At 43.3% G+C, this 12,787-nt stretch overlaps 1 protein-coding gene across 3 annotated transcripts in view; it reads right to left on the bottom strand.

Annotated features, from left to right (window-relative positions):
• The window catches only part of LOC115097266, a 199,237-nt gene that overhangs the window by 133,109 nt on the left and 53,341 nt on the right, over positions 1-12,787 (bottom strand). For all 3 annotated transcript variants that reach the window (XM_029612932.1, XM_029612934.1, XM_029612933.1), the window contains exon 3: positions 1,616-1,834. In XM_029612932.1, coding sequence (XP_029468792.1) covers positions 1,616-1,834 — 219 coding nt within the window. The remainder of the gene's footprint in view (positions 1-1,615; positions 1,835-12,787) is intronic.

Genomic DNA, 12,787 nt, shown 5'->3' with positions numbered 1-12,787 from the left:
AGAAGAGATGGCTGAGAGGAGATATGATAGATGTCTATAAAATAATGAGAGTGGAACAGGTGAACATGAATTGACTATTTACTCTTTCAAAAAGTACAAAGACTAGGGGATATTCAGTGAAGTTACTAACTGATACATTTAAGACAAATAGGAAATTTTTTTTTATTCAACGCATAATTAAACTCTGGAATTCATTGTTGGAAGATGTGGTGAAAAATGTTAATGAGGCTGGGTTTAAAAAATGTTTAGACAAATTCCTGGGGAAAAGTCCATAAACCATTACTAAAGTGGACTTGGGGAAATCTGCTGCTTATCCCTGGGATAAGTAGCATGGATTCTATCAACCTTTTGGGATCCTCCCAGGTATATGTGTCCATAGTTTCCTCTAAGCTGAGTACATGAGTGACTGCTCCTAGATTTTGGAGCATTAGGTCACTCACATAAATTTTGCTTTGTGTTATAAACAGAAATGCAATGCTAATAGGAGCGCTCAAAAACTGTTGATTTAAAAAAATTGTTGCCCATATGAAAAATAATTTGCACACACCTAGTCACTCCTTGGAGGAAGCATTGCTTGTGACCTCGCTTGGCCACTGTTGGAAACAAGATACTGGGATTGATGGAACTTTGGTCTGACCTAGTATGACAAATCTTGTGTTCTTATGCAACCTGCTTATCCGTTTGATGTAGGACTACTTTGTTGGCCAACCGATCTCGGAAAGCTTACATTGTGTACTGGATTGCCCTTAGCTTTAGGAAGTTTATCTTATGTTTTTCCTGAACAGACCAAAAACCCTGGGTGCAGAGCCCATCCACATAAGCTCCCCATCCCAGGTCCTAATTTTTAGGACCCTAAATTTATGTGAATTTTCTGCTGAAAACTTTGACTACTAAGGGCCTGGTTCATCAAGGCATTTACCCATTGACCCAGAATGGAAGAAACGCCCTAATGATTCAGGCCCTAAATTTGACTGAAAATAGGCATCTAACTTCAGGACTTAATTTAGGGGTCTAAATTACGAGCTTTGCTTTTTTTTTTTTTTTTTTTAATATCGACCCCCTCATGCTCAAAATTTGACTGAAAATAGGTGCTTAATTTAAATGCCTATATTTAGGGGCTCATCTTTTTTTAAAATATGGAGCCTCCGAGTATTTTTTCCATAAATACAAAATGTAAAAAACCCTTAATACATCAGGCCCTTAATTTTATTGTGTGACCTTAAATGTGTCACCTAACTACTCAGTACTCAAACTATGGAGTACAAGCATTGTGACCACATGAATCATCTTTTACAGTGTTGTGCATTGTGATAGAAACATAGAAACAGAAATGACAGCAGAAGAAGACCAAACAGCCCATCCAATCTGCCAGCAAGCTTTCACACTTTTTTTTCTCATATTTATCTTTTACTCTTGGCCCTTATTAGTAACATTTTGGTTCTATTTACCTTCCACCCCCAACATTGATGTAGAGAGCAGTGCTGGAGCTGCATCAAAGTGAAGTATCTAGCTTAATTGGTTAGGGGTAGTAACCGCCGCAATAAGCAAGCTACTCCCACACTTATTTGTTTACCCAGCCTGTGCAATTCAGTCCTTGTTGGTTGTGTGCACACACCTGGCATTTCACGAGCACTGGAGCTGTACTTGTAGAAGAGATTCTCGCCCTGGTCAGTGCCGCTGTGCTGCAGAGTTTGGATGGATAGCAGGTGATCGGCCCATTTCTGTGCAGACTTGCAGAGGTCCCTAGAAAGCTGCAGTGCTGGAGCTCCATGTTGTTTCCTGTATGTATTATGGGCAGTCAGGAAATCCTTCTCAAACTGACTGCAGCTGCCACCTAGTCAGAACAGGACAGTAGAAAATTACAAAAGAAATATTTAACACAATCCTTCTGCATTGAGTGCTGTTAGATATTTGTTTAGATAAGAGAATCCCTTTTAAAGAAAATCAAATTAACCAAGGAGGTTTCCTCTTTGCAAGAAGAGTAAAACAGCTCTAATTTTATTATCAAGGCAAAATGGAGCTGTATGCACAAACGAGAAAGCAAATAAGTACACATACACTGCTATTACTACCCTGTTTCCCCGAAAATAAGACATCCCCCGAAAATAAGACATCCCCCGAAAATAAGACCTAGTAGAGGTTTGCTGAATTGCTAAATATAAGACCTCCCCCGAAGTAAGACCTAGCAAAGTTTTTATTTGGGAGCATGCCCGTCGCACAGAACACCAGAGCATGCAGCTGTGATTTTTTTACCCTGCAGGATTCACAGTTAGTTGTCATCACAAACCAGCATAACCAGACAACTATTCAGAATATGATAAATGTTCATTTTTTTGTTCAACAATATATGTGAATTCTTCTTCATGGAAAAATAAGACATCCCCTGAAAATAAGGCCTAGTGCATCTTTGGTAGCAAAAATTAATATAAGACACTGTCTTATTTTCGGGGAAACACGGTAGCTCCGACACACAGCACATTCCTAAGTGCTGTGTGTCGGAGCTCTTCTGCCTATTCCTGAATGTTTCCTATTCTCCAGTCTCTTTATAAAATGCTTGTTTAAAAAGCCATGTTTTTAAACTTTTCTTAAATGTTTTGAGATCTCTTTGTAATCTGATCTCTAGAGCAGTGGTTCTCAACCTTTTTCCCATCGTGACACACCTGACAGGCCACGCTCACATGTGTGACTCACTGCTCATTACAATTCACGGCGGAAATAAAAAGTAAAGGTTCAGTAATTATTTTTATTGTTTAAAATGACACAAGGAAAGATACGTATTCTGTCTGAACAGAAATTGCATAAATAGTAAACATCCCACACCAAAACAGCACCAATTTCCAGCACTTACCTAAGAAAAGGCAACACTGAAAATATTACACCAGGCCTTAAGACACCAATGCATCTCCTATTAGGAAACGGACCAAGTCAGGCTGCTATAGAGCCCTACACAGAAACTACACACCAGCAGAAAACCTCACCTAACAAAGAATAAAGAGACCAAAACGCATAACTGGAAGCATGCAGAAAAAACTGAATTGGAAACTGCAATAAGCCAGAGTCTCTGTATGCAGTGTAATAAAGGAAAAAAGAAACATCACCCATCCTTATAAAACAAATCAAGAAATATAAAATCAGTAGCAGTAAAACCATACTAACAAAAAGAACAGATTATTTCAAAACAGCTGATGAGTGGAATATCCAATAATTAAAAACTCATATAAAAATTTTCTAGATACCAATAAAATATTTCAAAATAGCAGACACAAAGACCAAGTAATGAAAAATAAGGATACAAAAATTTTTTTGCTCTGCATACCTGGGAATGTTTGATATCCAGGTCTCCTGAGATTGTTTGGAATTAACAGGAGGAGGGGCGGTTTGCTTGGAACTTTCTCCTCTCTCTCAGTCACATACGAGCGCTCTCACTTACACTGGCTCTCAATGACACACCTATACACACATGCTCTCAGTTACTCACATATACACATGCTTTATCTCTCACTTATATAGGCTCTTAATTACACATTTACACACATGCTATCTTTTCACGCTTACACACACACACAGGCTTTCAATCACATAAATACATGCTGTCTTTTTCTCTCACACACAGACTCTCATTCACATGCTTACAAACATGCTCTCTCTCTTTCTCTCATTTACACACAGGCTGTCAATCACATACTCACATGCTGCCTCACCTAAACAAGCTCTCAATCACACACAGACACACATGCTCTCTCTTTCTCTCATTTACACACAGGTTCTCAATCACATACCGACATGCTCTTTCACCTAAACCAGTTCTCAGTCACACACAGACACACATGCTCTCTCTTTCTCTCATTTACACACAGGCTCTCAATCACATACTCAGATGCTCCCTCACCTAAACCAGCTTTCAATCAGACACAGACACACATGCTCTCTCTTTCTCTCATTCACACATAGGCTCTCAATCACATACCGACATGCTCCCTCACCTAAACCAGCTCTCAATCTCACAGACACACATGCTCTCTCTTTCTCTCATTTACACACAGGCTCTCAATCACATACTCACATGCTCTCTCACCTAAACCAGCTCTGAATCAAACACAGACACACATGCTCGCTCTCTTACTTATACACATAGGCTCTTAATCATACATACACATTATCTCTCTCACACAGATAGGATCTCAATCATACACAGATACTCTTTCACACAAACAGGTTTTCAATCACAAATTTACACATACAGGTTCCCAATCATAAACTTATATTCATGCTCTCTCTCTCACAGATAGGCTCTCAATCACAGACATACTCTTTCACATATACAGGCTATCAATCATTCACATACATGCTATCTCACTCACACACATACACACACAGGATCTCAAACACACATGCTTGCACATTCACTCTCTCTTCTTCCCTCCCTCCCCGGAACTAGCGGCAACAGCAGCCTGCTCCCAACTCTAACCGCCTTCATTTTCAGCCCTTGCGCGGAGAAAGGAGTCCCATCGGCCGCGGGGGTTGATGTTCTTCTTCATTTTTCTCTGAGCCGCGCTGCCGAGTCATTACTCCGGCCGTGCCTCTCTTCTGTTCTTCGGGCCGACGCTGACCACACTAGCATGGTCTCTTCTTCCCGCGCACGCACCCGCTGCTCACCACTTCCTCTTCTGGGCCACCGGGGGGGGGCGGGAAGAAGAGACCATGCCGATGCCGCAGACTCCAGCTGTTCTGCCGTGTTCCGCCCGGGCTGACAGCATTTTAAAATGCTTAAAATGCTGTCAGCCCAGGCGGAGGAGGACCGGGGAGCAGCTGGGTCAGTGGGGGACCGGGAAGTGTGGCGACACACCTGCATGTACTTGGCGACACACTGTTGTGTCGTGACACACCGGTTGAGAACCACTGCTCTAGAGGCATTGTGTTCCAAATTGTGGGGCCTGCTAATGATAAGGCCCTTTCTCTCACTTGGGTTAGTCTAGCTGTTTTTACTGAAGGAACGGTTAAGAGTGCTTTATTTGCTGATCGAAGGTTTCCGTGTGGGACGTGTACCTGTAATGTTGTGTTTAGCCAGTCCGATTTCTCATCATGTATTAGTTTGTGCCAATGCTAAACTGTTATTTATTTATTTTAAAATGTTTGTATCCCACGCTTTACGAATAGTTTGAAGCAGTTTACAACTTTAACATAAAAATAAAAACATAATTATAATTTACATCCTTCTTGACTACTCTTCCATACATCCAAGGGCTCCCAGCTAATCCCCACTGGAATGCAATGAGTGAATAAGAAGGATGAATTTCTATGATATCCCTAATTTTACCGCTGTTTTCTTAAACTTTTGGTTCCTCTGACTTAATATTGCCACAGTATTAAGTCGTAGAATGTACAGAAAAGCAGGCACACTTTTTTTTTTTTTTTAGATCTGGGGAGAATAATAGCCTCATTAACATCTATTTGCATGTGGTGAGAGCTATTAGTTTCGCCGGGAAGTTGGACACGCGTTTTGGATGCGCTAATCCCCTTATAGCATAAGGGGTTGTGGACGCACATCCAAAACGCGTGTCCAACCAGAGGTTAAACAGTGCGCTCAGCTGAGCGCACTGTATTGCATCAGCCCCAATTATATGTTAAAAAAGCAGGGGGAAGACAGCATTGTAATTGTTTGCACAGAAGATTCTTAGCTACTGGTCTCCTGAGAGGTGTTACGTAGCAATTGATGGCATTTGAAGCATTTTTTCTTATATAATTTATAATGCAGTGTAAAATGGCAAGTTAATATTAGAAGATATGACACATTTCTGCCATCATTTCTATATTTCTATAAAAAGCATTAATACAGCAGCATTTCAAATGATATTTTTTTCTTTTTTATGGTTTGAAGATGTAATAATAATGGGGCAGATTTTAAAAGCCCTTCGCATGTAAATCCAGCTGGATTTACGCGCGCAGGGGGGTTATGCGCGCTGAGCCTATTTTGCATAGGCCAGGCGATGTGCACAAGCCCCGGGACGCGCATATGTCCCGGGGCTTGAAAAAAGGGGCGGGGCGGGGTGTGGGTGGTTCTGGGTGGTCCGGGGGTAAGACCAGAGGCCTTCGTAGGGCTGCTAGGCACTTGGCCGTGCGCGCAACCTACACCTGCCCAGAGGCAGGTGCAACTTCTAAAATAAAGGTCGGGGGGGTTTAGGTAGGGCTGGGGGGCGGGTTAGGTGGGGGGGGAGCGGAAGGAACGTTGCCTCCAAGGCCTCGGAAGGAACAGAGAAAGCCATCGGGGCTTCCCTAGGGCTCGGCGTGCACAAGTGTGCACCCCCTTGCGCACGCCAACCCCAGATTTTATAACGTACATGCGGCTGTGTGCGCATGTTATAAAATAGGGCGTAGATTTGTGCGCACAAATCTACGCCCGCGCGTAGGTACTAAATGTTGTGGGTCCCGGCCGCGCTTACCCGCGGCCAGACCCCCCCTACCTCCTCCACTTTGCCGGCACAGGGTCCCGATCATGGCAGGCAGCAGCGCACGGGCCGCGGCGCGACTGCCTCTGGACATCGGAGAGCAGCGTCAGTAAAGACGCGGCAAGCCCCACCTCTTATAGGGGCTGCGATGCCAAGACCAGGCCGGCCCCGGAAGATGACATCATCAGCTGGGGGGATTTAAACTCCCTCTGAAGAATGGAAGACGCCTTTGCAATAGGTTCCAGTGGTAGTCTGCTGTTCTTCTGGTTTTCCTGTCTTCTGGCTTGACTCGGTTTAGATTGGACCTTGCTGCTCGCTGCCTGTCTTGGACCTTTGCTTGGATTTGGACTTCGTCGTTTGCTGCCTGCCCCGATCTGTGGTTTGGATTCTCTGTCTTCTGGCTCGACTCGGATTGGAACTCGGACTGTGTTGTTTGCTGCCTGCCTTGGACCCTTGCTTGGAACTCGGACTGTGTTGTTTGCCACCTGCCTTAGACCCTTGCCTGGAACTCGGACTGTGTTGGTTGCCGCCTGCCTTGGAGCCTTGCCTGGAACCCAGACTGTGTTGTTTGCCGCCTGCCTTAGATCCTTGCCTGGAACTCAGACTGTGTCGTTTGCCGCCTGCCTTGGACCCTTGCCTGGAACTCGGACTGTGTTGCTTGCCGCCTATGTTGGGACTCCTTGCTGGATTGTGCTGTAGTACATTCCACCTTCCGGAGACGAGCACACCTAGGCGCTACTGGTGGGTGTCCTCCCTCGTCCTGGACCAAGGATCCACTATCATAACACTAAAATCTGGCCCAATAGGTTTTATTTTATTTAACACAATTTTTTTTGTTTTTTGTTGATATTTTGTTCTATCGTTGTTTGATTTTATTTTTTTTAATGATTTTATGATTCATTTAGTCATATGTTTAATAGTTGTTTAATTTATTGTGAGTGTCTTTGTAAACCACCTAGAAAATAGATAGGTGTTATATAAGTTTTTAAATAAATAAATAAGAGAGCACATACTAAAGAGATAAAAGACACTGAAGAAATGGTTAAGGAGAAAACATACACTTGTAAACAAAAAAAACCCTCCGGAGTCTCAACCTGGGTTCAGAGAGAAAAGGTGATCTTGGAACTGAGAACAAAACCAACCAAAGAGAAAACTCCAAAAGACACAAATCTATCATGGATTATCTATCATGCCCCCTCTGACCTGCCCTAATGTTGGGAGAATAAGGTGTACTCGCTTTGCTAAACTTATTTGGTACTAGTATAAAGCACTTTTGATTAAGAGTTATATACCCCTTCAATTTTCTGTCCTCCAGGTTCTCCACCACTCCTCAAATGGCCATAAGGAGAAGATCTCACTCAGGTTGGGGTTTGCGATGGTCACTTCTTCCCCTCTCTTTCTAATTTGGGGCTGCTGAGGGAGGGGAAGAACCACTGAGTTGTGGATTGTGCCCACAGCTACACACTTGAGTATAGTTTGTGATCCCTCCTTCTTCACATCCTGTTTGGCCCTGACTGGGATAGATGACAATTGCAGAAAGGGTGGGGAACTGTACCTTCAGGGGTGAGGAGAAAGCTGATAATGGAGGCAACTCAATTATGAGCACCTCCATAGGCTCCACAGGAGTGTTGGTACTATCACCATGGTGGGGAGTGTTGTTAGAGACTTGATCTTGTGTTCTTTATGACCCTTGGCATCCCTACCTTTCCTACTGGCCTCTCTATGCCCCAGGAAAATCACAGTGATCTCTGAACAGGCCTGCTCCTCCTAGCTAAGAGGAAATGGAGAATCCGGCAATAGCAGAGACTCCCCCCGAGACTGGGCAGGAAGGCTCCGAGCAAATGCAACAGAGGGAGACCCCAGGAGAGGACGGGGGTCCCGAATCTTGGACAGGATGAGTTCCTTAAGGAAAGAGGGAGGAAATGATCAAATCCCACTCAAAGTATTGAGAACTACCGAGCTGATAACAACAGACCAAGGTATGAGGCCAGGAGCAGGCAGTAGTGTGGGTATGGGAATTGCTCAATCTAATGCTCTGGGAATTGAATTAAGTTGAAGCTGCCCAGAAACAATGACTATGGAAGGCTTATGGACTGTATTAAAATCTATAGAAACATCTCTATCTTCATTGTCTCAAATGGCAATAGAAACAAAGAATCAAGTATTGGTTAATACTAATTTGATAACATCATATAATTTAAAAGTAGAAGATATGGATCAACAAATTTCTGCTTTAGAGAAAGTTCAACAGAATTTGGTTAAGGCAGAGTTAATTTACAATAAAAGAAAATGTGGGAAATGCCCTGAGAGCACACAATTTAAGAATCTTAAATTTCCCAGTGGTTAATCTTATCTTCCCATTGGAACTTTTCAAGATGTATATCCAACAAGTATTGAAAATTCCTGAATCTGCAATGCCTGTTACAAAAATATATTACCTCCCACAGTCTATACAGGCAGATCAAGAAGGCTTAATACAATCATCTACATCACTGGATATATCAGGAATATTGGAACAATCCCAGGAAGCTGAGATTACACAAAGGAGATCTTTATTAGTTTCATTCACCTTCCTGATGGATCGTAACAACGTCTTGAAATTGTTTTTCTGCAAAAGGCAGTCATTATTCTTTGGACAGAAGTTCTGGATGCATCCGGACATGATAAAATCTACACAGATTAGGAGGAAAAATTTCTTATCTATGAGAGCTGAGACACTAAAACTGGGAGCTAAATTTGTTTTACACTATCCAAGTAAATGTTGTGTTAAATAATAAATACCAGAATATAAATTATGTATTTTTCGAAACTAGTCAACTCAGAGCATTTTTGGATGGACATCCCTGAGTGATAGCCGCTACTAGTTCGACATAGTGAAATAGTCACATACCCTCTCGGTGTCATTAGTAAATATCTAATGTGTTTTTTGCTGCTGTTTTTCACTTGTTTTTTCAAGCCCTCTCCTATTTTTCTTATATTGAGGTACATGTTTATTATCCTGCTTTAATATGAAATGTTATTTTGCAATTTCAATGCATATTATTACCATAATTATGTACGATATTACTTGAACAAGTTCTTCTTGTGAGAAATGTAAAATTTTTTGAAAATAATAAAAAAAAATGAGCAGTTGATGAGGTTTCTGCTGTAGCACTTTGATACAGGCCCATAACATTGGCTACTGGGAGAGTGGTACTCTGGGATGACAGCTGAAAACTACTTAAAAAGGTGAAGAACCAGATAAACTCCCCACACAGTTATTGTGGCAGAATTCTGCACATGGGAGAAGAGAAGCCCAGTTGTCTTGGCGCTGATTAATGTAAGTGTTGCGTTCGGCGGTCTGCAAGCTACCCCTGGGAACCACTGTCCTCAGCTCCCCCGGCTGGGCCAGCTTTGCCTCTCCTCAATGCAACGAATGCTTCTGGTTAGCCACATAACAGGACACCACTCTTCACTGCAGCAGGACCAGTGAGCAGGATGCCGCAAACAGCGCACGCCATGTCTTCACCAGGCATGCATGCACATACCACTTGATTGTCTATCTGGACCAGAAATACTTTGTTGGCCAACCAATCTCTGAAAGCCTTCACAGCTTATCAAACTTTCCTTAGCTCTAGAAAGTTTACCTCATAAAGCTTTTCCTGAGCAGACCAAAGGCCTTGGGTGTAAAGTCCATCTATGTGGGCTTCCCCTCACAGGCTGGATGCATCTGTGGTCAGAAAAATTTGGATACAAGGAATTTGAATGGATATGCCTCTGGTCAGATTGTAATTCATCTGCCACCAAGACAGGAGTCCCTGAGCTGTGGATGCTGTTTCTGACTGGTTTTAATCCACTGCATCTGAGGGTCCATTGGGCTCTTCTCATATAGAGATGTGCCAAAGGAATAACATATATTGCTAAGGCCCAACATCCTTAAAATATCCCATGCTGATATCTGCTGACTTACTTGGATTCTCTCCACTGAGGATATCGATGTGATAGCCCTCTGCTGTGGAAGGAAGGATTTGCCTGTGATATGTCATGAGAGTTCCTATGAACTCCAATTGAGATGACATGTTCAAGTGGGACTTGGGGTAGTTGATGACCAACCCTAGTAACTCCAACACCTGGATGGTTCTGCACATTGATTCTATGGCAATGTGGTCTTGACCACCCAAACATCTATGTATGGGAAAACATGCACCCCTAGTTTATATAAATGCACTGCCACTGTGGCAAGACATTTTGTGAAGATGCATGGAGCTGATGGTAGGCTAAAGGGCAGCATACAGTGCTGGAGGTGACAATCCCCTACCACAAATCTGAGATATTTTCTGTAACCTAGAAATATCTGTATGTGAGTGTAAGCATCCTTGAGATTGAGAGAGCAGAGTCAATCCCCTTTTCACAGAAAAGGAATTAAGATATCTAGGGAAACTATCTTGAATCTTTCTCTTTTTAGGAATTTTTTCAGGCCCTTAGGTCTAGGATGGGATGGAAATCTCCTATTTTCTTTGGAATCAGGAGGTAGTTGGAATAAAATCCCCACCCTCTTTCCCTTGGTGGAAGAGGCTCATGAATTATTGGTCTCTAAGAAGTAGGAATTCTCCTGCTGTAGTACATCCTAATGCATAGACTTCCTCCAACTGGGGTTTGGGAGACAATTCGGTGGAACCACCAATAGATGTAACCACTTCATATTAATCTGAGGACCTATGACTCTGAAGTTACAGTGGGTGAGTGGTTTATATAAAACCTTAGCCTGCCTCCAACTGGAACATTCTCCAGCTCAGGCCCTGAGATCCTGGCCATACTCTGTGATCCAGCCAATACCCCATCCCTGGTTTTCACGGAGGTGCTGGCTGTGGCTTAGGGGCTCTCTGCTGTCTCAGATGAGGGAGGAGGACCTGTTATGCATGGGACCAAATAAGTGAAAGGTAATGCCTCATTGGTTGGAAGAAGTACCATCTCAGGCTCTGTTCAGACTCAGGTACCACCTGACAGAGAAGGGCAGGTTCAGAGTGGCTGTGGATGTTGCTGAAGCATTGCACAGTGTTCTCTTATCTGTGCCATCTCTCCAAAGAGATTCCATCCAGGTTATAGCACATCCATGAGTCTTTACTGGATCTCAGTTTGGAGGTCTACGTTCCACAGCCAGGATAATCTGCGAAGCAGGGACTTTCAATGTCATTTCGAAAACATCAAATGTCAACTTAACCGTGTTTTTTCCACACTCCAGTTACCTTATCCACCTATAACTGGAGGTAGTCATGTTGCCTGTAAGGAAGCTGCTTGGCCATCTTCCGCATCTGCTTCAGCATGTACTGGCCGATGAAGAGTTGGTAAGAAGCAGTGTGAGCACTGAGCATTGCTCCCTGGAAAACCTCTCTCTCAAGAGTATCCAGGATTCTGGATTCCTTCCTTGGGGACACTGAGGAATGGGTTCCAGTTTTCTTGGCCCTCTTGAGAGTGGATTTGACCACCACAGATTGATGCAGTAATGGCCTTTTTTCAGATCCAGGAGCCTTCTGGACAAGTTAAATCACACCCAACTTCCTATGCACATGATTCACAGAAAAGGGGTTCTTTCACATCTTCATTTTTACCTCCTGTAGCTTCTTGTACACTGGGATTGCGGTGATCTCCTTAGGAGAATGATGTCCAGAATTTTGTTTCTGGTTTCATCCTCTTTCAGTAAAGGAAATTGAATGGCCATAGCCATTTTTTGTATAAAACTGGAGAAGGAGAAGTCCTTCAGCAGAGATTTCCTTGTTTTGGAGGAAGACAGTGGTTGGAGGGGAGACCTGTCAATTCTCATGCTTCAGAGATATTGCCAGATCTGTAGCCATAACTGCAGGAATATTTTGCATCTGAACCCAACTGAAAAACCTGGGGAAAAGACCCAGATGCAGGCAAGGAAGGGAGCGCTTGTCTACTGGGCCTGGAACCAAGGAACTCCTGCATATCAGTGAAGCTCCCTCCCCCAATGGGCTGGAGATCAACATTGTGCAGTTTCCATCAACATCATATCCCCACCGGGAACCAACATCATTACCGATGCTGGTACCAGGTTGCCAGGGAGCTGTAGGTCCTCCAACAACAATTGGACCTCAGCTTGCATCGACATCAATGCACACAATTCAAGGGCCTTGATGCTTAGCAAAGCCTTGTCCCATCTAGCTTCTACTCAAAGATTGTCAATGCGAGTTGGGAGGCAGGAGGGGAGGCCATGTCTTCCAGGGAAGCCCAAAGTTTATCAATAGCAGACAACTGGATCTTAGGAGACAGTTATGTTCCCAGGAATGCATGGATTCTATCATATAGAGGACATCTCTTGAAGCTGCTGGTAGTTTTGCATT

Source organism: Rhinatrema bivittatum, chromosome 8 (assembly GCF_901001135.1).
Source record: "Rhinatrema bivittatum chromosome 8, aRhiBiv1.1, whole genome shotgun sequence".
Classification (NCBI taxonomy): Eukaryota; Metazoa; Chordata; class Amphibia; order Gymnophiona; family Rhinatrematidae; genus Rhinatrema; species Rhinatrema bivittatum.
Note: the sequence above shows the minus strand (reverse complement) of the source record. Positions and strands in the feature narration are given on the sequence as shown.